This window comes from Ranitomeya variabilis, chromosome 6 (assembly GCF_051348905.1).
Source record: "Ranitomeya variabilis isolate aRanVar5 chromosome 6, aRanVar5.hap1, whole genome shotgun sequence".
Lineage (NCBI taxonomy): Eukaryota > Metazoa > Chordata > Amphibia > Anura > Dendrobatidae > Ranitomeya > Ranitomeya variabilis.
This window is the reverse complement of record NC_135237.1, coordinates 65,344,280-65,369,030: the sequence shown is the minus strand read 5'-3', so window position 1 is coordinate 65,369,030 and position 24,751 is coordinate 65,344,280. Positions and strand designations below refer to the sequence as shown.

The window sequence follows — 24,751 nt, the reverse complement described above, 5'->3', positions numbered from 1 at the left end:
GTTTTATTTTTTAAAATATGATCCCATCATGATCCCATCTTGTATTTTGGTACAGATGTGAATAGGAGCATAGCAGGCACATGTGCAGTTTTTGAAATTTTTAAATTAAACTTTTTCGGAAATGCGTTTTAAAGTTTTGCGCTTGCGTTCGCATAGGTAAAATATTATCAAAGATACTCTTGTGACATAGCTGGTGAAAGCCTGTACAGTTCTGAGTAGAATGGTGTTTATTTTGTTTCTCTATCTCTTTTCTAGCCTGAGTTATGGGGAGAAATGTAAAGGCAGGCAACACCGAAATTCGCACTTTTTCCGAACTTTGAAAATCAATAAAAAATAATTAAAAAAAATCTAGAATTTTTTTCTTCTTCACATTTTGCATTCTCTGACACACTATTACCAAATAACAAAATCTCAAAAGAATTAAAAATAGTGGTAAAAATCATTGGTTCACTTGACATGGAATGACCCGTACACATTTGCGTTGTGTGCCGCAGCGTCGGCGCCGCAACGCACAACGCAAACAAAAACGCATGCACAACGCTGCGTTTTGCGCCACAGGCGTCCTTTTTTTGATTGATTTTGGACGCAGCAAAAATGCAACTTGCTGCGTCCTCTGCGCCCGGACGCGTGCGCCGCAGTGACGCATGCGGCGCAAAACGCAAGTGCGACGCATGTCCACGCGCCCCCATGTTAAATATAGGGACGCATGCTGCGGCGCCGACCGCAAATGTGAACGTAGACTAAGTCAGTGTCACACTGGTTTGGCAAAGGTCCGCCAACACATTGATTCTTGAGGCCCACTGTTCAGCTACATGCAAACATAACCTGACCCTAGTACACGTAATAACTTGTAACCATGTATGCAATATTAATTAGGCTAGCTTGTTTAATGAATGATTAGGTGATGCCTTCTGAAAATTGGGAATCAAGTGTAAGCACTAATCCTTAGCACGTGGGGCCCACCGGAGGATTCTCCTCTTCCCCCGTGGGCCAGTCCAAGCCTGATTTAGACTTGTACAACAATAAATTACGGTACATGAAGCAATCTGCTTTCTTTCCCTAAATGGACGATATATTACAGCCAATTCTTCAGCTGTCCTTTTAAAAGTACTGTGACAATACTTACCCATTGTAATGTCATTCCTCAGATAAATCATTTGATTGTTCGTTTTTTTTACTAGAACATACTGTTCCCAATACATATATATTGTTTTAGTGTTTCCTAGGCAGTGGCCAACATGTTTCCAATTAAAGCTGGAGGCAAATGGTCTGTTTTACTTTAGCTATATGTTACCCTGACATTTACTGAGCAGCGACTATGTGCACGGAGACTGACAAAAATAACTTAATGGAGAGGTTTGTAGTCTGAGGATTATATAGAAAGTATATACATTTATATAGGATTATATACATTTGCTCTACACACATTATTCACCCATGCCAAGGTTCACTTCCCAAGGCATGCTCGGACGTGACACCAATATAAACCGTGCACATTATTGATTATTGCCGTGCTGCATAGTTATAGGTCAGCAGCACATTCAAATTCACTTCTCAGTGGTAAAAAACATGTATTTTTTATGGTAGATTTTTGCTTTTTAACCTGTCACATATTCTTAGTCACTAATGCATTTGCAGTTATTGGTGTAATACAGAGCATAAGTCAATGTGTTAGCAGCGCTCTGTTCTTGCCGGTAGTGAGGGACCCAGCTTCCCACTGGCATGTCGCGGTAGAAATTTCTGCAATGAAAGTCTGCCACATTTCAGCCCTTAGGGCAAGACTTGTTTTTCAGGTTTGAGGAGGAAGTTTGTCGGAAATACAAATGAAGTTCTTCATTCATTGAAGTTGCAAATGGTTCAACAGGAGCCGTACAAACAATTCTTATATGACGAATCTCAACCTCTGTGTATAAATCACATCAAGGAGACGTCCTACAGAAGAAAAAAGTTCAATTGGCTGTTAAAACTTTACTATGTGATTTACAACTGTGATGAGAACTTTATGATCTCACTTTTATGCACTTAGAAAACCTGATCCCCTCCTAACGTTTGTTTTATGTTTAACGTCCGGTTTATTGGAAGCATTTTGTAGTCTAGACCTACCACCATTCTGGGGCTGCCCTTATTTTTTTTTTAAATAGCACTCATTAGTAAATGTGGTCAGTCTGTGATGCTTGTGTAAAGGGTCTGAATTTCAGTATTGTGTGATCCAAGCATGTGGATTGGGATCCCGCAACCTTCCCTGTCCTCCTCACTGTGAAAGATCTTATGTGTTATCTTTGTACTAACCCACCGCCTTAAAGTAACCCATACTTTACGACGTGGTTTCTGAACTGTCACACCATTAGTGCGGCTAACATCCGGTAACCGCTTGGTAAGGTACTTGGTAGCGCTGGGTTCGTGTGCAGAGCAAGATCTTCTAGAGCTTGGAGGGTAGTGGGATCCTGCTCGTCATGCCGGGATCTCGCCACCCAGAGGTTCGGATCTGTATCTTGCTAGAAAATAAAGTACTTAAAAGGAGCATTAGGGACCCCTTTTGCCCACTTTTCATTTTGAGCGTTCTTAAGAAAATCACCAGTCTGAGGATGCCCACTGTGTTCGTAAATAAGAAAGTCAGCCTCAGACTGGTGATGGGTACTCTTTAAGTTTACTAAGGATAGACCATCAATCAGAAAGTTGTGGCCAACCTCTTTAACCTTCTGATCCCCTACTTATTGTCCGTTCTGCTGGCTTTGTCCCTCTCCGATCTTTCAGCATGCTCTGCGTTTGAACGCTGCAGCCACCGACTGCCGATCATAACAGGCGTAGAACATGGCTAGTGGGATAGAGGTGCAGCATGGGATTAGAAGGGAAGTACGGTATATCCAATTTCTTATTTATTTTTTTATCACTTTGGGTAAACCCCCTGCCCCAGGCTAACATCCATCTCCACATTAATAGGACAGATGAATAAGACCTAGCAAGTGGCCGATGGACGCCACGTCATCTGTGGAAGAGAGATGCTGGATAACCTCTATAAATAATGCATCGAGCAGCAGTATTCGGTAATGGGCTATCCTCTAGTGTACCAGTGATGTACATACTGCAGCTCAGCACCAGCTCTGGCATTGGAGGCTGAATGTACTTTTATTATCGGATGACCACAGTATGATTATATCAGCTACAGGATGTGATTGCGACATTAATGAGCTCTGCATTAAAATGCAATGCTGCGATCTCCCAGATAATGACTGTCTATGTAGCAATGACATCTGTCTGTGTATCCTGTGGCTGTCTGTGCCCATTACAGTCCTGCCCTGTACACACCATGCAGTCTGTTCTCATGCATCACAGTGAATGTCACATCGTTAGATAAATGTCCATTTGTTTGCGTTTCTCAATTCTGGGCCCCATGCCAGTGATTTTTCTTCATTTTCCTCGGCGAATGATCCTTTTGGTCCTCACGTATATACACGTGCCTGTGCTCATTGCCTCTAGTTTATCATGTCAGACTTTTGCATGGAAAGCCTTGGGATGTCCTTGGACACCTGGCTTGTTCTGGAGTAAGCGTATGAATGTAATGCAGTGACAACACGCAGGTACATGCTGTGTGAATACTGATCTGGCTGTGTAGGCTGCTAATCAGGGGAACATTGTGTTCTGCGGGATGCATCCACATCTATTCATCTGTTTAACAGGTACTAGGAATGGAAAGTAGTTGAGAATCCCGAAGCCAAGATCTGTGTGTGCCGGCTTTATCTTTGTACTTTCATTCTTAACAAATGCGAGGTGACAACACTAAGTGACTGTAATCTTATTTGTCTTGTAGTCTAAGGTGCATTGCATTAATCTTAATGTTTTATTTTTGCTAACCTTCAGTCCTAGTAATAATGTTTGACCCTTTAGTGCTTGACCAGTTCCCACAAAAGTGGAGCTCATGCCCATGGCTGTATTACTGCTACTTAAAGGGGTTGTCCACTACTAGGACAACCCCTTCTTGCTCAAAATGTTTGGCGCCCATAAAATAATAATACCCCCTCCCATTCCCACGGTGTTGGTAATCGCGGTCCACGGGCTATCACGCAGTTGTGGTGACAAGTGACCCTGGTGCCCAATCAGCTCTGGTGTCACTGTCCTCGTCTTCAGTCAAATCAAACATGAAGCCTGCAGCTGATCTGACTTCCTCTTCATGCTCAATTCGACAGGAAGTGGGGACCGTGACAGCAGCGCTGATTGGGGCGCTGGCATCACGTATCACAACAACAGCACAGGAGTATAAGTGCCGACATGAAGCTTTTATTATTTTATGGGGACCAAGCGTGGAGTATGAGAAGGAGTTGTCCAAATAGTGGACAACTTCTATAAATAATTTCAGCTCTACAAAGTCCTAATAGGGCACCCATAGACTTCTGTAGGTATTTATTTATTTTACTCGCTTATATAGCGTTATTCCACAGCATTTTACAAATATCACTGTCCTCATTGGGGCTCACAATCTAAATACCCTGCCATTATGTCTTTGGAGTGTGGGAGGAAAGCCAAGAACCCAGAGGAAACTCATGCAAACACACAGAAAATATACGAACTCCTGGCAGATGTAGTCCTTGGTGGGATTTGGACCCAGGACTCTGGCGCTGCAGTGCTAACCACTGAGACACTGTGCTTCCTATTGGTTGATGAATGTACTGAAGTATGTTGCCAAAGAAGCGCTGCTTGTAATGGGGAGTAATTTGTGTAAGATGTTGCCGCACAGAGTGGGCACCACAAGGACTAAACATCCCTCTACCTCATCTCCACCAGTTGTTGACTGGAGTATATTTCTTGCCTGCAATCAGCCATTATAATTAGAGGAGAGGCTTACATGGTTTTGTAACATTTTAGCACATTGCTCCCTATTTCCTCTTTAGCAGGGGGCATTGCACTCCTGATGATAGTTTGGTCCAGTGGCAAGGTTGAGCTGCTGGCCTGAATGGTCTGCTGGCTCGGATGGTGTGCTGTCCAGTGCTCCAGTCAAAGGCAACTTTGCCAACTTTGCCTCTGCAGTGTCGAAAGAGTGTCGGGACACTGAAACTAGTCGGATCCAGACTGTCAGAGCAGCACTTACAAGCTGCATAGCAATGAGCTTGCTAGCTCTGCATTCCTTGCCTAGGAAGCTGGCCAGCCACCACTTATAGGTTGAGTTGGCCAATAACCTGGACAATGAGCAGTAAAAATGCCCCCCCCCCCCCCCTCCTCCTCTTTATTTGATAACGGAGATGACTGTTAATAAGAGAGAAATTGCAACGATGCTTGTTTATACAAGCTTTTTGCAGTGACCACTTGTCTAAAGCCCTTTTACACTTTGGACTAAAGTTGGACGAATCCACAGATATCGGTGGGAACGCCCAACTCTCCCATGGCAGATAATGTTGGGGAAGAGGAGGATCCAGCCTGTTGATTTTCAATGGCTGATCCTTTTATTCCCCTTGGACATAAGACGATCATCGAGAACACAGGAATGCCAAACATTTCTCTTTATGGAGGAGCTGGGATAGAAATAGCTGTTGGTCAAACAGTTATTTATCCGGCAGCTGTCTAATGTGTATGGGATCCTTTACTGTGGTGTTTTCAATAGGATTACTGATCGGTTATCAAAACTATAAATATTATATAAAACAGATATTTTTCAGGACGCCTATCACTAAACTAGAAAGTTGCTCAATTTTTCTATATTGACTCTTGTTGTTTTTTTTCGCCTTAGCTCTTTATCTAAAGTCAGAGTGAGTTTTGGCAGTACCTGTTGCAGGTACATCACCACCCGGCCATGCCTCTGGGTGCGATATAATGACCAGTGTAATATAAGCTTTTATTTCATGAACTTTCATCTTTAGATTTGCTGCTGCTTTGAAATTAAAATAATACTCTTGTAAAACCTTCTGAAAAAGTTCTGCCCTGCATTCACTCTTGCAGATCATTTAGCTACATAGACGCTGGTAATTGTACGTTTATATTTATTCTTTTTATTTCTGTTCATTCCTGAAAGGGAAAACAGTGGATGTAACTTCAGAAAAATGCTGAAAAGCATCCAGAGCAAATATCAGTCCTCCTTCTATTGAAGAAATGGCAAAATATGGTCATAGACGTGAGCAGTGTTCAGTGAGAGATGCGGTTGAATTTCTAACAATAACTTGATATTGTCTTATTGTATTGGAGGCAATATTAATGTCGGCCAAAGCTGTTGACAGTCTAATGTGTATTTGGGCCTCCCGACTCTCCCGACAGAGGATGTTGGGGGAGATCAGGGACAGTAATTTTGAATTTTAATGCCCGACCCTTTCTTTATTCAGAAAATAAGCCGCCGCCATAGCTGTTTGGCAGCAGCCTTCTCTTCTCTTGCCTTTCCCATATACGTTAATGTCCAGCATGGCCCACTGTTGATGTATTTTCGGAGTCAGGTGAGAGAGCACTTGGCCTTCAGATATCATATGTGTATGGCCAGCTTTACATATCCACGAAGAAGGCCTTTGTTTGTTAACTGGGAAGAATATCTAGTAAAATTGTACACATACATTTAGTCAGAGAATGTTAATTTGCCTAACCCCTCTCCATTAGTATTTTGATGTTTTCTGAATGGGGGAATGGGTGTAGACTTCTAGACATGACTGGCATTAGCTTATCTCCCCTAAAAACAAAAGATTGGCATGTTGAAATCCAATATGCCTTATACTTTTCACCCCCCAAAGTATGTCAGGGGTGAAAATATCTCTAAGTATTAGGGTATATAATACTGTATATATAATTAAGTGGTTGTCTGTCCAAAAATTGCCAATTTAGCTGACTATGGTCTAAAATACAGTATCGGTCAAAACTTTGAACATACCTTTTTGTACAATGGTGTGTCTTGGTATTGGAATGTATACACTGTAGATTTAGACTGAAGGCAGCAAAATCACAATGGGGCACATATCGAAATAAAGCAGTGATACACACTTGGGGAAACAAGCCAGAATATATGTTAGATTCCTCAAAGGGACCTTCTTTTACTTTGATCACCATTTTATACTCTTTGCATTCTCTCAAGCAGTTGTTTTTCAGTCACCTTGAGTGGCTTTCCAGCAGTTTTGAAGGAGTTGCCAAGCACTTGTTGGCTGCTTTGCCTTCACTCTGTATCCTCCTCAACTGAAACCACATCAATTGGGTAGTCTGTTAATTGTGGATGCCATGTCATCTGGTACAACTCTCCATCCCACTCATTGGTCACTTGGTGGTGTTTTTTGGGTCAATATCCTGTTGCAACATAAATAATGGTCCAACTAAGTGCAAACCGGATGGGATTTTGAATGCATGGTAAGTATGCCTTGAATGTGGAATAAAATATTGTCAGTGTTGGCAGAAAAAGACCTCCAAACCTCCCCCTCCATGATTAACAGTGGTCACTACTCACATCTTTTGTCACACAAATAGATGGTGGTTGGTACCATAATCTTCAAACTGACTCCTCAGACCGCAGTACAGATTTCTACTGATGTAATGTCCAATCCTTGTGTTGCTTGTTCTAAACAACTCTCCTATCTTTGTGGTCCTCAGAAATTACTTATTTCCAGCACTTTAACCACAAAAGCTGGCCAATGTGTCTTCTTCTTGATGTCTATGCATTACATGTGAGGACTCTTATCTGAGGACCTGTAAATTCGCATTTTCTCAGGCTGCTGCAGAGGATAAGTTCATCAGTTACCAGAGGTAATTCTTGACCTTCCTTTCTGAGGTTGTTCTCATGAGAGGCAGCGTCATCATGATGGTTTTCATGACTGCACTTAAGGATGCCTTTAAGGTTCTAGCAATTTTCTGAATTCACTGACCTTCATGTCTTAAAGTAATGACTGTTGGTTTTGCTTTATTTAATTGACTTATTCTTGCCATATCCTGCCTGGAACAGTTGTGAAACAGAGCTCAGCACTGTATGGTGCTCACTACCTCTGCAAAATATAACTGATGGTCATAAACACTTTCTGAAGGAGAATGGTTCCACAAATTAATTGTTGACAAGGCATTTCTGTCAATTGTAAGTCATTCAAGGTGACTGTGGTGAAGCAGATTGAGAAAATGCTAAGAGGGGTGTAAAGCGGTCATTAGAGAAAAAGTTTTCCACCTTCAGTTGATATCTGCAATGTGCAAATTCTAATAAGAAAAACCATTACATGAACAGGTGTGTCCAAACATTTGACTGGTACTGTATATGGAATCCTTTTAAGCTACCTTTTAATGAGACTTCGTGTCTGAATTCTAGCTGGTTGAAGAGTTGTAGAGAAATCAATAATATTTTCTTGTGAATAGTTGAGAACCTGGGGGTTCGTACAGGATAAAGTCCATCTCTGAGAGCCATCAGGATAGGTGATGTCATCCTGCAGGTCAGAAACTGACTTCCTGTCTACATGTTGGTGCATGGACACGACTGGTTGCCAGACAGGAAATCACATGACCCAACGTTCTATAATAGAGGGTGAGATCTACAGATTGGTGGGATGAAATATTAAAAGTAAGGATTCAGGAATACAAATGTAACACACCCTAAACTTACAGCCACCAAAACATTTGACTACTCGGTTTTTGCGTAGGGTTAGTACAATAGGGGCCTGAATTTCTCTTAAGGCTGGGGTTGGGTCACACAGCTGTTGATTCTGTCATGCTAGTGAATTGGGCCGATTACGCTAATGTCACTCAGATCAAGCTCAGAGTTTTAGCCAAACGTCCCCTTTAGTGTGATCCAATTCTCTCTCATGAAAGAATTGGAGCACAGGTGCAGAGAAGACGGAGAACTTAATTTCTTCATTGTCTCTATTGGGCCGAGTGTTATCTGATAAAACATCACATAGGTCTCGGCCATGTTGTACGGCAGAGTGAGCGAGCCCTAACAGGTCCTGTCGTCTTCATACTCCACAAGTGTGATGGACATGTTTGGAGGGAATGGAGGACTTGGGGCATGCTGAGAGTTGTAGTGTTACAGCAATTACAAAGCCGTAGGTTTGGGCCCACTGGGTTATATTCCAATGAGAGCGGGGCTTGGAGGACACTCATGTACAGAGCTGATAAGTGTCCATGTCTTCTGCTAGCAGGTATTCGGTGGAGTTTGTGGAGGAAATTCACTACCTGACTATCATACCACTTAAGACATGGTTTTGGGTTCCCTGAGCAGTGGGGTATGTACCGGCTGAGCACTGACTCGATGGCAGCTGATTACGGAGCGTCACCGAGGTCTTATTCATAAGCCACGCCGAGCTGTACGAGCATTACGTTTACTAACTATAACTGATACACTGACAACTGTACAATATTTACAGAACCCACGTCTACAAATAAAGGGGTTAAACGCTAGTGTGGGCGCCGCTCTTCTCCTCGCTGCCGGTGCTCGCTGTAATTGTAGTCTTCCTTCGTGTTGCTATGGTAACTAAGCATCCGGATCCCGAAGACCTAGAACTAAAGATAGATGTACTGTATGTGTAAATCTGGAAATGGTAATACGCCATTACTAAACACATGCCTATAATTGGATGTACTGGATGATTAGTAGGACGGCGGCTCCATGTCCTACAGGGCTTTCATAGAGGAGATCTGTGATGAAATCTTACATGCATCATGCTTTATCATAGCGACTCTTGGATCCAGTCACCTTTATCTTCCTACTAGTTGTGTCTCGCACTGACTTCCTGCTTATGATGGGACACCTTTTTTGAGCACAAGGATAGTAGCTTATTGTATAGTTGAAACCCTTTGTATCATAGATCCTGTTTTTTTCAGTTAAAATATGCACGCTCCCTCTACATAAAGCGTGCACAGAGACCCCCAAACTGTGCCGCCATATGGCGCATCTCTGACGCAGATAGAAATCTTGCGTTTATGAAATCGTGGGGCTCCCAAAACATATGTTTGACAGCCACGTCACATGGACAGGCAATCCCTGCATGTGTTCCAGCTGTTAAACAGCCGTGAGACATGCAGCCGCGGGGACTCGAATATATTTTTCAAGCACCCGAAGACCCTCGGCACACAAGCGTGCTCGCTCATCACTAGTTATAACTATACAATGCAGAGGTGGTAGATGGCCTTAATAAGGAAGACATTTCAATCTTCTTTTTTTTTTTTGTTTGTAACTTTCATTATAAAGTGGCTCCATTCTCCACTCTATTGTGGATGCATTGGCTTCTGAATCTTATCGATGTGCCAACTTTGCTTTCAACCAAGGGGACGTTGAGATTCTTCCTTGCGGGTGCTTATTTGCCATAAAAAGGCAATGTCAGGCCATGTGCACAAAGAGTTTTTCGAGGGATTTTTGGAGCGGAAAATTTCCAAATCCTCCATCAAATGTCAAAACTCGTCAAATGTCGAGTTTCATCTCAGTTTCAGCTAAAAAAAAAACTCAGAAAAAGACTCTGTATATAGCCTCATGCAAGAAAATACCCACAGAAAATAACAAAACCATTCTTCTTCAGCTTGATTTGGTGAGACCGATTTTCTCACTTGGTCATACTGGGAACTCCTCACTCCCATCGGTCTGTCATTACAGAGGTAGGAGAAGAGCTGCATGAGACCGCACGAGCAGAGAGGGCATCGTGTGGACAGCGTTTGTCACATACAACGCCCTGGATGTACTACATGTATTGGGGGAATAAGAAGAATTACAGTATTCACAAATACCTGTAGCATGTCCAGAGCGTTGTTTGTGACAAATCCTGCTTGCATGATGCTCTTCACGGCTGTAGCACTAATTCTGCAGCTCTTCTCTCCCAGCACTGTAATAACAAGAAACGACAGTAGCGAGGAGGTCTCAGCATGATCGTATGAAACACCTCCGTTTCAAAAGATCACGCCGAAAAAGCCTGGTTTTGACATTTTCCGTGGACTGTTCCTTTTTTTTCTTTCTTTTTTTTTTTTTTCTTGTATGACGTCGCCTTTTTATGATTGGAAAAAGTAAATGCCCCCAGTAAATAATATCCACTAACGCCTCCTTGGTTTAACAGGTATTCTGGCATAGTGGGCACAATAGAATTCAGAAGATAACATGTCCGCAATGGAGAAAAAGGAAAATGTTTTAATCAGCTTTTTTTTAGCCACTTTATTATGAGAGGGGCAGCTACAAATAAAAGAAAATAGTGAAATGTCCTCTTTAAAAAAAAATAAAAATAAATTAAAAAAAAAAAGAGCCTCAAAACTCTGGACATAACCTAATATATCAACATAAAAATGTGACCCTTAGGGTCTTCCTGTTCATATTTTAACCACCTATCCCGCATCATTAGTGCTGTCATTTGCTTCAACTCATTCAAAACTGGAATATTATCCAATTCTGCCCTAAAACCTGCCTTGTAGCCAATGGATCGGCATTCATTACAGCGAGGTTATTAGATTTCTGTTGTATGAAGTGAGATCTTTCACGCCGTGTGAAATCTTACTCTGCATATTGAATATGTTGAGAAATGAGATGATTCATGCACAAGTTTCACTGACTCGTCAGTCGGCAGCTCTCTTGACCCTCTGGAGCACTGTCTTGCTCTACCTGAGCGTTGAATGCTCTCTAGATGGCAGAAATTAATTTATGACATTTCTAAGGAAGTCTTTCCCCATTTTTGCTGATTAAATGAAACTTGTTCTATCTTGATTATGAGTTATTCATTCATGAGATATCTATAGTCTTATATATGAGCCATAAGTGCAAAGAACACTCCTACAAATCAGGTTTATTGCATGGGCATTATCTTCACAATAAATGATACTTGGTAAAAGTGGTCTTACCCACTGTGTACTGTAAGAATCTGCTTCTTCTGTCATGTAAGGGACCCAAAGACAGTAGCTGTTGGCCGATAGGCTAACCCCATACACGGCGATCTCTCCCGACTCCTCCATACACAGGAAGGCTAGCTTTACCGAGTTCTTTGCGTTATATCAGAGAGCTGCTGCCAGACTCCTGTGGAAGTAATGTATCGCTCCAAAAACAAAAGGTAGTCCCAAACATGTTGCATCCGTATCTCCCCCCAAATCACCTGTCATCGGAGAGTCTGGAAGCCTCTGTACAAATACTGTTGGCCAACTCGTTTGTCTGACTTCAGTATAAGGCTTCCGTCGTGAACAGATGTAACACAGGGTATGTTCACATGTTTAGTAGTGATCTGTCGGAACGGATCCAGCAACAATCCGTTGACGAAAAAGTTGTGCAGACACAACTTTTTTGGTCTGCACGTTGAGCCCCTCATACCCTCCAGTATGACAAGTGCTGTTTTAAGGCAAACGACAATGCAGGTTTGAAGGGGCGGTTTTGATGTTCTAAGGTAGCATGTGAGTGGGGAACTGGTACATTAAGACTGATAGGCCTGACAATGATCCCTGGAAAAATTACATGCAAGTTGGTAGGAAGAAAGTGTGTGTTTTGTTTTTGTTTTTCTCTTAATGCCACCCATTAGCGCTAACTACGCTATACGTTAATAAGGCTTGTCACATAACACTGAACATTTTCCAAAATGAAGAGAAGCCCACCCACACACAGCTATTTTGGGGTAGTATAGCAGTTGACAAGGTGAGAGGCCATAGAAAGTAACACAAACATACAATTCAGGATCATACTGACCCACCAGATAATTTCTCCACTTGAAAATAAGTCTTATGAGGTCCAGGACAAGACAGCACCATGTGAAGCTGACTTTGGAGATTTGCCCCTAAGGATTACCATAAATTGATCCTTACTGAAGCCATAGCTTGGGCCCACGAGTCCCAGACCACCCTAACCTGGCACTGTGTAGAACACATTTATTCTTACTATGTACTGGGTATCGTTGTTTGTTCTAACTCTCAACTGTCTGTACCCATATATTTGGTTTAGGTGATTGTATAAGCTTTACATTTATTTACTTTACAATTTATTGTTTCATTAGTATTTTTATGGGGATCAAATGAGATTTTCATTATTAACGCGAATCATTTAAATGGCCACCTGTGAAGATCCTTGAAAATATTTCCATCTTCTCCCACAACATTTCGATATGATCTATCTAAGCTTTTATCATTCTCTCCTCTCCCTTTTTTTTTCTCGATTAGGTGTAGCTGATGAACTAGGCCTTGCAGAAGAATGCAGACGTCGTGGACAGAATGCTTTGCCGTCCAGCAGTAGATCTTCCAGAACTCACAAATCTACTGGCCTATCCAGGAATGGTCACACCTACATTAGTGATGAGGAGGAGGAGGACCGGCTGCGGGGCACAAACCTCTTTGGGGATTCTCATCTTTATTCCTCAGGTGTGCAAAGAGAGAGTGGAGAGGAGGTTGTAGATAATGATGTGTGTATCAGCCAGACAAGTAAATGCACAACTCTGCCAGAGAAAAGCCACAAGCGCTGCTGCATCCTGCTGTAATACCAGGTTTCCATGTCTACAAACAGTGAGGAAAAACATGGATTTTACAGCTGTCAGAAACATAACTTATTGTTCTTCGAGTGTTCCTAGAGATATTGTGTACAGTGTTACAGTAATCCATTTATAAAGGTTTCAAAAGGAAGTTAGAGGTTGGCCACTACTTTTTTTTTTTTTACTGATGCCTATCGCAAGGATAGGTCAATCAATATCTGATCAGTGGCGGTGCCACACATGACAACCCCAAGTTAGCTGTTACCGTCGCCGCCAGAACACAACAGCTCCATCATTTCTATAGTGGCCGCGGCCTGGTACTGCAGATCCATCGCCTATTCTTGTGAATCTGCAGTACCCGGCTGTGGCCATCAGAGTTAAAAGCCTATCCTGAAGACATGAAAAAAAAAGCAGTAGCTAACCTCCTTAAGTTTACACAGGACTGTGCTACAAATACCAATGATTTTCAGGCCTACTAAAAATTCATCAAACCCAACGAGCAAGCGTTTTGTTTGTTCATTTGGTGATTTTCAACCTGTTTAGACAGGCTAATAAATGGAACTTACAAACTGTCATTCCCTAGCTAGCAACCCACCTAAAAGGACAGTATACCGTATATGTTAGTTGTCCTGACAGTGACATCCCCAATGTAAGTAGAAATGTAAAGCATTACAGGCTGATTGCACATTCTCCTAACCTCATACATGTGAGGGGACTCGATAAAAAAAGGATCTAACCACTATAAGGTGTTAAAGACGACCTCTCATGAATATTTTTTTCATGAAATCTCTGCATATGTGCATGTAGGGTAGTGTGAGTATATTAATACAATCGCGTACCGCCTCTTTCTCAGGAATCCAGCACCATTCTGCTCCTCTTCTCAGTGACATCACCCCACTTAACAATACCTGGTCCACTCTCTGCTGTATGCATGAGCCAGACGTCTCTTTTACAATGTTAAGTCTATGATGCTTTGTTCTGACGCTTCATAGGCTTACATTGTAAAAGCCACTTCTGGGTCACGCACAGTGCGATTCGGAGAGTTTGCAGAGCAGTGACGTCACTGAGAAGAAGAGCAGAACGTCGCTGGACACTAAAGAGAGCGACAGAAGGCAAGTATATTAATACACTACATGAATATACAGACAGATTTAATGGAAAAATATTCATGGGAGTTCTTCTTTAAGAAAACACAATTTAAGGGTATGTTCTGACGGGACCGATGGACTGCAGATTTGCATGCAGAAGTATATGATACCAGCAAAGTGAATGAGGCTTAAATATCAGATCTAATATTGGAAGAAATTCACAACTGATATTGACCCGAGGTGTGTGGACTTAATATGCAGAAGGTGGAACCTGCAATTAAAAAAAAATTGAAGTATTCCTCCGGATTTTTTGCTGCTAAAATTCCAAGCCGTAGGAACATCCACCTTAAGTGTAGGTCCAGATGTAGCATCTTCTTTGCATATTTGCTATGGAAATTATTCACAAACAATCCCCAGTTTGGATTTCCATGCAGAATCTGCAAGGAGGTTAACAAAAAGTCAATGGTTTTGCTGTGGATCCGGGAGAAATTCAAAAACAGTACATTACTTATGGATGTGATTGTAGAATTTGTTTTTACCATTCACATCCACTGGAGAAGTTTGTAAATTGTTGTTACAAAATGCTCAAAAACAACGACGCTGCTTATATTGAAATCCGCTTTGTATGGCCAGATCTGCAGGGGAAATTTCAATTTTTCGGGTATGCGGTCTAGAAAAACTCTTCCACAAATATTGTACTGTAAGTTGCAGCATATTTGTGGCACAGACTCTGCGATGTAAATCTGCAGGAAAAATTCCACATAAATATATGTATATATACCACGATGTTCCATTTTAAAATAAATTTACAGTTCTATTCCAACAACACAAAAATCTATGGCAAAATTGTATGTAATACCTGCCGTTCTACCACAATCCGCATCCTATAGTCTGGCTACAGATTGTTGGCTGCATTAACTGATCAATGAAGATTCCTCTAGTTTTTGGCTTCTGATATGCAAATCGCTCTATTTCTGAATCCCACCTTAGTAATCCAGGTTGGACTTGTGCATCCCACGTTTCTTACCATGACATGAGTCTCACCCCCGTGTGGTTCTGGAATGGCACATTTCTTTACTAGTGTCGAGGAGCAAAGTGGAATTGGTGCGTTTTTCTCCCTGTCGGCTTATTTCTTGTTATTCGTTAATCCCTTCCTAGAGCTGTTCCGTCCGTTCTTATCCTCTTTCCTTACGATATTTCTCCCTATGAACATATAGCAAGTCTAAAGTGTAAGGGACGCTCACTATCAGTATAAGAAGTCAGCAGCGACAGGTGATACTTCAGGCCACGAAACTCCCAGGTGCGGAGAACAGAATCAGACTTGATATAGTTATATATTCTGTATCTGCCTCTTAGACTCCTTATTGAAGATGCATACATGTGTAAGATGCCTGTATATGTATTTTCTGGAGATAAGCTTGTATGTATGACTCCATAACAGAAATACTAACTGCAAGACATCTTAAAAAAGCAACGACTCGCATTGCTGCCTCCATTTATCCTAAATCCCAGTAATGCCTCCTTGCATGACATATTGTAATCCATTGAGTTGTGAGAACACTATGGAAGTGGACGACTATCACGTCATCTATCAGACAGTACGCCATTTAATAAAAACAAAAACCAGAGGTGATTTATAGTTGCCTTATGTAAGTTTTCCTCCTTTTTCATGTTGGACTATGCTCACATTTCCATTTGAACTTTCTATTAATTCTAAATGGAATTAAAGGGGTTATCCCTTTTCAGAAAACCTTGTAAGGTAACAAATTTTAAGGTCTCCTAATGGAGCCCTGAGTGTCTGGTGCAGCTCCGGCTTCCGGTATGGTCTGCATCGCTGATATCATGTCATGAGTGTAAACTCCCCCTACAGAGCCGCTGAGCTCACCAATTGGCTCTTGATGTAACGTCAGTGTTGTGGCCCATACCAGTCACCAAGATCAGCGCCAGAGACTCGGCATTGGACCGAGAGACAGTGAGTAACAAACTACAGCCAGTGGAGGATGATTTTGTAATAGGGAACAACCCGTTTAGTGTCAAAAATGGATTGTTTTCAAACAGAAGTTGAGGACCCCGTAGATTATTATTTGGCCCATCTTTGTTCCGTTATATATCAGTTTTTAGAATGGAAGAAAAGGTTCTGCATGATTTGCTTTTTCTTCTGCATCAGAAGACAGTAGGACTTTGCTTTATGAACCATTACATTTCCCAAAAAAGATTTAGTGACTTGAGAGATTTGGCACATGTACCATCATGCACAACCTGAAGAAATGTTTTGAGGAAGGGGACACAATTAGTTGGATTATTTCCAAGTATTTAGTAAGAATTATATGCAACTTTCTGGGGAAAAAAACTAAATTGGTCGGCACAGCTTAGTTAGTGCGGTACTAGTCAGTACAGACCAGACAATAGCAAGCCATGTTTGAATGGTTTGAGGGACTGTTTAGAGCTGGGGAAGGTGCTGCTGGACACAAGTGGTTATCAAACCACAGCCAGCATTGCTTAGAAGAATCTAACAACATACAGTACAGACCAAAAGTTTAGACATACCTTCTCATTTAAAGATTTTTCTGTATTTTCATGACTATGAAAATTGTACATTCACACTGAAGGCATCAAAACTGTGAATTAACACATGTGGAATTATATACTTAACAAGAAAGTGTGAAACAACTGAAATTGTCTTACATTCGAGGTTCTTCAAAGTAGCCACCTTTTGCTTTGATGACTGCTTTGCACACTCTTGGCATTCTCTTGACGATCTTCAAGAGGTAGTCACCGGGAATGGTCTTCCAACAATTTTGAAGGAGTTCCCAGAGATGCTTTGCACTTGTTGGCCCTTTTGCCTTCACTCTGCGGTCCAGCTCACCCCAAACCATCTCGATTGGGTTCAGGTCTGGTGACTGTGGAGGCCAGGTCATCTGGCGTAGCACCCCATCACTCTCCTTCTTGGTCACATAGCCCTTGTACAGCCTGGAGGTGTGTTTGGGGTCACTGCCCTGTTGAAACATAAATGATGGTCCAACTAAACTCAAACCGGATGGAATAGCATGCTGCTGCAAGATGCTGTGGTAGCCGTGCTGGTTCAGTATGCCTTCAATTTTGAATAAATCCCCAACAGTGTCACCAGCAAAGCACCCCCACACCATCACACCTCCTCCTCCATGCTTCACGGTGGGAACCAGGCATGTAGAGTCCATCCGTTCACCTTTTCTGCGTCGCACAAAGACACGGTGGTTGGAACCAAAGATCTCAAATTTGGACTCAGCAGGCCAAAACACAGATTTCCACTGGTCTAATGTCCATTCCTTGTGTTCTTTAGCCCAAACAAGTCTCTTCTGCTTGTTGCCTGTCCTTAGCAGTGGTTTCCTAGCAGCTATTTTACCATGAAGGCCTGCTGCACAAAGTCTCCTCTTAACAGTTGTTGTAGAGATGTGTCTGCTGCTAGAACTCTGTGTGGCATTGACCTGGTCTCTAATCTGAGCTGCTGTTAACCTGCGATTTCTGAGGCTGGTGACTCTGATAAACTTATCCTCAGAAGCAGAGGTGACTCTTGGTTTTCCTTTCCTGGGGCGGTCCTCATGTGAGCCAGTTTCTTTGTAGTGCTTGATGGTTTTTCCCACTGCACTTGGGGACACTTTCAAAGTTTTCCCAATTTTTCGGACTGACTGACCTTCATTTCTTAAAGTAATGATGGCCACTCGTTTTTCTTTATTAGCTGCATTTTTCTTGCCATAATACAAATTCTAACAGTCTATTCAGTAGGACTATCAGCTGTGTATCCACCAGACTTCTGCACAACACAACTGATGCTCCCAACCCCATTTATAAGGCAAGAAATCCCACTTATTAAACCTGACAGGGCACACCTGTGAAGTGAAAACCATTCCCGGTGACTACCTCTTGAAGCTCATCAAGAGAATGCCAAGAGTGTGCAAAGCAGTCATCAAAGCAAAAGGTGGCTACTTTCAAGATCCTAGAATATAAGACATATTTTCAGTTGTTTCACACTTTTTTAAGTATATAATTCCACACGTGTTAATTCATAGTTTTGATGCCTTCAGTGTGAATGTACAATTTTCATAGTTATGAAAATACAGAAAAATCTTTAAATGAGAAGGTGTGTCCAAACTTTTGGTCTGTACTGTATACTCATTTGTCTACTAGGTGTGCACGTCCGATCTGTATTGGTGCTTTTTCTCCTCTTTGGCTCTTAGTTCAGTACATGTCCTACACAGGATGTAGCACCCTTTTGTATTACCATATCTATATATTTGCTATTTAGTGCACCCTACCCCTATATATATCATGGCAGAATATAGGTAACCAGTGAATCTCATAAAGTTCCTAAAATCTGATTTTTATTTTTATTGACAAAACTTTTGACTTAAAATGCATCTATTAGGGGTATAAGAGCAGCATATGAAAGAAGGAAAAAAGCGGAGCACTATGATAAAGGTTATTTATTTTACTTGCTTTTGTAGCGCCATTAATTCCACAGTGCTTTACAGATATCATCATCACTGTCACAATCTAGATTCCCTATCCGTATGTCTTTGGAGTGTGGGAGGAAACCGGAGAACCCCGAGGAAACCCACGCAAACACGGGGAGAACATACAAACTCCTTGCAGATGTTGTCTTGGGTGGGATTTTAACCTAGGACCCCAGCACGGCAAGACTTGACTGATAACCACATAATACATTCCTGCTGCAAATCACATACTGTACTTAAATACATGCATGTGATTTGGAGCAGGAAATTTCAGCAGAGTAAATCTTAACAGGTCTCCTAGGAGAGACAGTCAGAGTCCTGCTAACCAGCAGCCTGGCTGTTACTGTCTTTCCCAGGAGTCCTGTTAAGATTCACTCTGCTTTTTACTAACACATCCTCCCTCAAATCACAACTTTGTAGATTGGAGCACAACTTTTCCCCCTGTATTAGATGCAATTCTCAGACACTGCCTCATACAACCTCCAGCTGGTTCCCTTTAAGTTGAGTTAATATTTTACCTATTTCTCCGTCATCATCATTTGACATCTTCAGATTCCTTCACTAAAGGTACCTTCACACGAAGCGACGCTGCAGCGATAGCGACAACGATGCCGATCGCTGCAGCGTCGCTGTTTGATCGCTGGAGAGCTGTCACACAGACCGCTCTCCAGCGACCAACGATGCCGAGGTCCCCGGGTAACCAGGGTAAACATCGGGTTGCTAAGCGCAGGGCCGCGCTTAGTAACCCGATGTTTACCCTGGTTACCAGCGTAAAAGTAAAAAAAACAAACAGTACATGCTCACCTGCGCGTCCCCCAGCGTCTGCTTCCTGACACTGACTGAGCTCCGGCCCTAACAGCACAGCGGTGACGTCACCGCTGTGCTTTCACTTTCACTTTCACTTTAGGGCCGGAGCTCAGTCAGTGTCAGGAAGCAGACGCTGGGGGATGCGCAGGTGAGCATGTACTGTTTGGTTTTTTTACTTTTACGCTGGTAACCAGGGTAAACATCGGGTTACTAAGCGCGGCCCTGCGCTTGGTAACCCGATGTTTACCCTGGTTACCAGTGTAAAACATCGCTGGTATCGTTGCTTTTGCTTTCAAACACAACGATACACGGCGATCGGACGACCAAATAAAGTTCTGGACTTTATTCAGCGACCAGCGACATCACAGCAGGATCCTGATCGCTACTGCGTGTCAAACTAAACGATATCGCTAGCCAGGACGCTGCAACATCACGGATCGCTAGCGATGTCGTTCCGTGTGAAGGTACCTTTAGGCCGGGGTCACACTTGTGAGTTGAATACGAGAAACTTGCGCCAAGTCCCGGCACTGCTGCCGGCACTCGGGACCGGAGCATTGAGCTGCATGTATTTCTATGCGGCCACACACTCCGGTCCCGAGTGCCGGGTATTGATGAGATCGATTTGCACGAGTTTCTCGCATCACACTCGCAAGTGTGACCCCGGCCTTAGTGATGTAACATTGGATTGAATTTCCACCTTACATGAACAGAACCTTTTAATGGATTTGCAGATCACTAGCAGCTCAGACTGCATTGGTCAAATTACTGGTGAATTGTTTTGAAATTAATGGACGTTAACAAAAATAACGTCCAGTGTTTTTCCACCAATATTTCGTAAACGTAGATGATAAACTTTACAACCTGCCAAAGTTGTTCATAGACCATTTTTCCTCAGGACATAAAGAAGCAAGCAAGAGGAAGAGGCAGAAGCACCGAGAGGAGCAGAAGAAAATCAAGTCTTCCAAACCGTACCACTAACATGGACCCAAATGATCTACATACCGTACACCGAAGAGCACCTCCGTTCCATGGCCTCAACATTAACACCTATTTGTTTTTGTATATATATAATTTTTATTTGAAGCTTTGTCACCTTTATTAGACTGAAAGTAAATGAGTAGAGATGGCTCCTGCCTGGTGCCCATCGTTCTGCACACTGTGATTAATTTCCCTCTGCTGGTCCATCTTTACGCTGTGATCAGCCGATGTAAACCTGCTCAGCACAGGGAATCGTCTTCACGGGATGTCTGATAGATCACGGTGCCCTTGAGATTGGTTCAATGCTTTTGTTATTTTACAGAATTTGCAGGGGTTTAAGTTATATTGTGGTTGCACTAGAAATTTTTGTTTTCATTTGTTTTGTTTTTTTAGTGTATGAAGCAGTCGGTACATAAACGTATATAACATGCTTAGTAGTGAAGGATTTTTAGGTTGGCAGTAGTACAGGTTTGCCCATGCTTGTTAAAAATAAAAATCTGTGTACCCTGCCTTGGAAATAAATGTGCCACACTGGTTCATGTGGAATATGGTCTGCGTTTTTATTTTGTGTTGTGAGGTGGGTGTATATTAGTATGTGACCGTTTCGTCTGATTAGGTGATCTGTTGCAAACTAACACTTAATAAGGTTGTTTTAGAAAAATGTCCTAACATGGATGTCATTAATTGGTCGTTCAGGCCCGTGAAATATGGACTGTGATTGGATCGCAATACTGAGCCTGACCGTCCGGTCTATTGACCCAAGCCTCATATGACTAAAGAGGTTGTCCACTGCTCGGACAATCCCTATGTTTCCCCCAAGTAAAATAATAACACCCAGGCTCACCTCCGGTGCGGGCACCGTTCCACCGTTTTCGACACTGGCATTCTTGGTGCTGAGAAGGGGTTATCCGAGTAGTGGACAACGACATGGTGGTTGGACCAAGTATTGCGATCTGCTCATGGTCTGTATTTCATTGACGTGTGAAACCAGCCTTGGTTGGGAGGTTCCAGTAACAACCTTTATTAGGCAGGACAGAGATTTATTAGCTAAAACTCTCCAGTTATGATGGACACAACTTGTGCATGTATTATACTGACAGTCATTCCTTCGAATGCCTGCGTGTAATACTACATTTTCTTTTATACTATCTGCTGCAGGAGAATTTTATGATTCGCTGCAACTTTTCTGGTTTTAGAAGCTGATCACAATTGTTTTTTGAATCTGGACCATAATAATCATAAAAAGAACCCCCCTATGATTGTAAGAAAATTAAAACAATGTATTGCTACCAACAATCTATGCACGAATAGTGCATAGATTGTTGGTAGCAATACATTGTTTTAATTTTCTTACAATCGTAAATTGGGTGACTATTAAACAGCATCGTCTGGAGACAGGTCGGGTGAGAATTGTTGGGTGTTGCAATACATGGAGTGGGTGGGCCGATACCCAGTAATTACAAGAAAAAATGTTCCCACTGTAACATCTCTCATCTCGGTGTGGCAGGTAAAATGAAGTGCTAAGAGAGAGGGGCCACAGTTCAGGTTTACTAAATTTGCCCGTTTGTCAACCCAAAGAGCACTACCCCTTCTCCACATGGCCATTTTGACAAATGGGGGTACAAAAATCAGGTCATGGTTCACATCTCAATGTAAGAGGATCACCCCTTTGCCAAGGATGATGGGCTTTGTACGGTGGAATTAATTTTTGCTATTAGATCCTCGGTCCCATGCCCAGTACTGGACATTATGCTGTAATTTATATCCTGCATGATGTAGAGAAATCTGTTGTCATGGGCCAGTAAATTCTCTTTATCATTTTATTGAACTTGAGGTCTCTGACTTTAATACCATTGAAATTAAATTAGTAAGCTTCTACCTCTGTTTATTTCCAAACCCCTTTGGTACCACTTATAAGTTTGCTTTACTGTAATAAAAAAAAAAAACAAAAAACCTTCTGATCAGTCCTCAATAGCTGCGATTTAATAATGAAACCCAAGTGTCTGAATCATCTTTTACCTAATAAACAGAGTTCACCTTCATCATCCAAGCAAGTATAATGACTATAAAAGACGCTTTTTTTGATTGAGAGTAAGCAGATTGTTAGTAAATTAGAGCACATGTACTTGGATATTATACCGCAGGAATGGTCCGTTAATCATTGCTATGTGCAATGACGTCGTGAGCCGTTTTAAATGGGCTTGAAAAATAAAGATAAAAAAAGTTGCAATATCTTCAACTTACCAATTTGGTTTAATTTTCATGTCCACTGCTCTTCCCTCGATTCTTAAACATGATGAAAATGATTTTGATAGATTCACTGTGCGTGTCTTCATGTTACCGCCACTGACAATCGCTACCACAGGGTCAATATGGATAAAATGCCGCCATAGCTAGAAGCAAATGGCTGAGATAAGATTTCAAGTTCTTATTCTAAACCAAAAAAAGGAACAATAGTTATTAAAGGAGTTTTCCTGGACAAAATTATTTATTTTCCATAAACCAAAAAAGCTAACCGGCTTGACTACCTGATTGCTATCACTGACCGCTCCTGCCGGCGATTTAGTTGCTCCAGGTTAGCAAAGCAGCTCTTCTGCTTCCGGGCTGCTCTTTCAACGGGGCATGACTTAACATCGACATGACATCAGTCACACCCCGTCAACACAGCAGAGCGGAAGAGAATAAGCTGCTCTGTCGACTTGACGTCAGCAGAAGCCACAGAATCGTCAGCAGGAGCGGTCAGTGATTTGCTGTGCTGCCAGAGATCTGAGTAATTACCTGCTTGATAGTTCTTATTTTAACAGTTAAAAAATTATTATATTGTCTAGAATAACCACTTTAGCAGATTGAAATCTTAGTAAAATTAGACAGGATTTTTTTTTTTTTTTTTTAGAGGAATAGAAGATATTTGTATGACATCAGTACACACGTGTGACTATATGGCTAAAGAAAAATGAATAAAGAGAAATCTATATTAATTTCCAAACCAGGTAGTTACCACTTCCTTAGTGCTGACTAATCGATTAATCACTCCTGCATGCAGCATGCCTGTGCTAGCCAGTTCTACCATGATGCTGCTCAACATTGCCAAGCCCTTACTCCAAAAATAATGTGACACTTATGTTTTTTGGACTAAATTTATTTAATTTTTTTTTGTTTACTTACCGAACAACTTAAAAATTACTTGCCAAGATCCTGGAGATGAGGGGAAGATGAAAGGTGGCAACGCGGAGCTGATTCTATGGGGATACTGGGAACAGAGCAGAGCACGAACTTTGCCGTCAGAAAAACTTCCTGATGCTGGTAATGACCATTGGTCAGATATGGTAAAGTCCCTGTGTGCACTCTGGCAGCGTCATGAGTGTGCGCACATTCATGCTGCCTGCACTTAAAGGGCCATAGACCAAAAAACGTAGCTAGTGGCCCACTTTAGCTCAATGCTGCAGCCCAGCAGGCATTTGCCCGTTTGGGCAGATGGCCTGTCTGGGACTTACCACCACCTCCCCTCATCTGCCAGTTACAAATAGTTCACAGAATATTCCACAAGGTACAATAAGATAAATATAGATTTGTGATCAAAGAGATCAAATTCAAATATAGTAATGAGTGTTCTATACCCAAAACTCAATAATGGGATAATACCAGAAAAAAATTATCACTGCATAAATATTGTTACACAAATTATCAAAAAGAATTATATATAGAGAAGAATAATCTAATAATTCTGTTATCAACAGACAATAGTGATGCACAATTAGCCTCAAGCAATAATGATGCCATAATAAATACCAAAAAATATGAAAAAAAACCAACAACTAGATAAATAATGGGTATAGGAAAACCAAATAATGAGCTAAGAAACCTGTGTAGTAAGGCTGGAATGAGAGGTGGGAAAGACCCGAGACGACTTGTCGTACAAAATGCCGGAGTGTTGATGAATTGGATGGACGTGGCCATGCCTCATCCTGCCCCGACTCCTCCCCAGCTCAGCCAATTTCCGCTAAGCTGCTCTAAACTGGCATGCTATAAATCGGAAAATATG

General features: G+C 41.9%; 1 protein-coding gene and 1 long non-coding RNA gene across 2 annotated transcripts in view; one reads left to right on the top strand and one right to left on the bottom strand.

Moving 5' to 3' along the window:
• DNAJB6 (DnaJ heat shock protein family (Hsp40) member B6) overlaps nt 1-21,255 on the top strand; it is a 133,009-nt gene extending 111,754 nt beyond the window's left edge. Inside the window, exons 9-10 of the mRNA XM_077268602.1 lie at nt 13,042-13,239; nt 20,627-21,255. Of these exons, the coding sequence (XP_077124717.1) occupies nt 13,042-13,239; nt 20,627-20,709 (281 nt within the window). The 3' untranslated portion in view covers nt 20,710-21,255. The remainder of the gene's footprint in view (nt 1-13,041; nt 13,240-20,626) is intronic.
• LOC143781779 (uncharacterized) lies at nt 13,239-24,267 on the bottom strand. The gene is made up of 3 exons (XR_013216810.1): nt 22,954-24,267; nt 15,462-15,637; nt 13,239-13,371 (listed from the first exon to the last, which is right to left on the bottom strand). It is a non-coding gene; the product is annotated as an uncharacterized LOC143781779 (long non-coding RNA).
• Nucleotides 24,268-24,751: the final 484 nt, after the last annotated feature.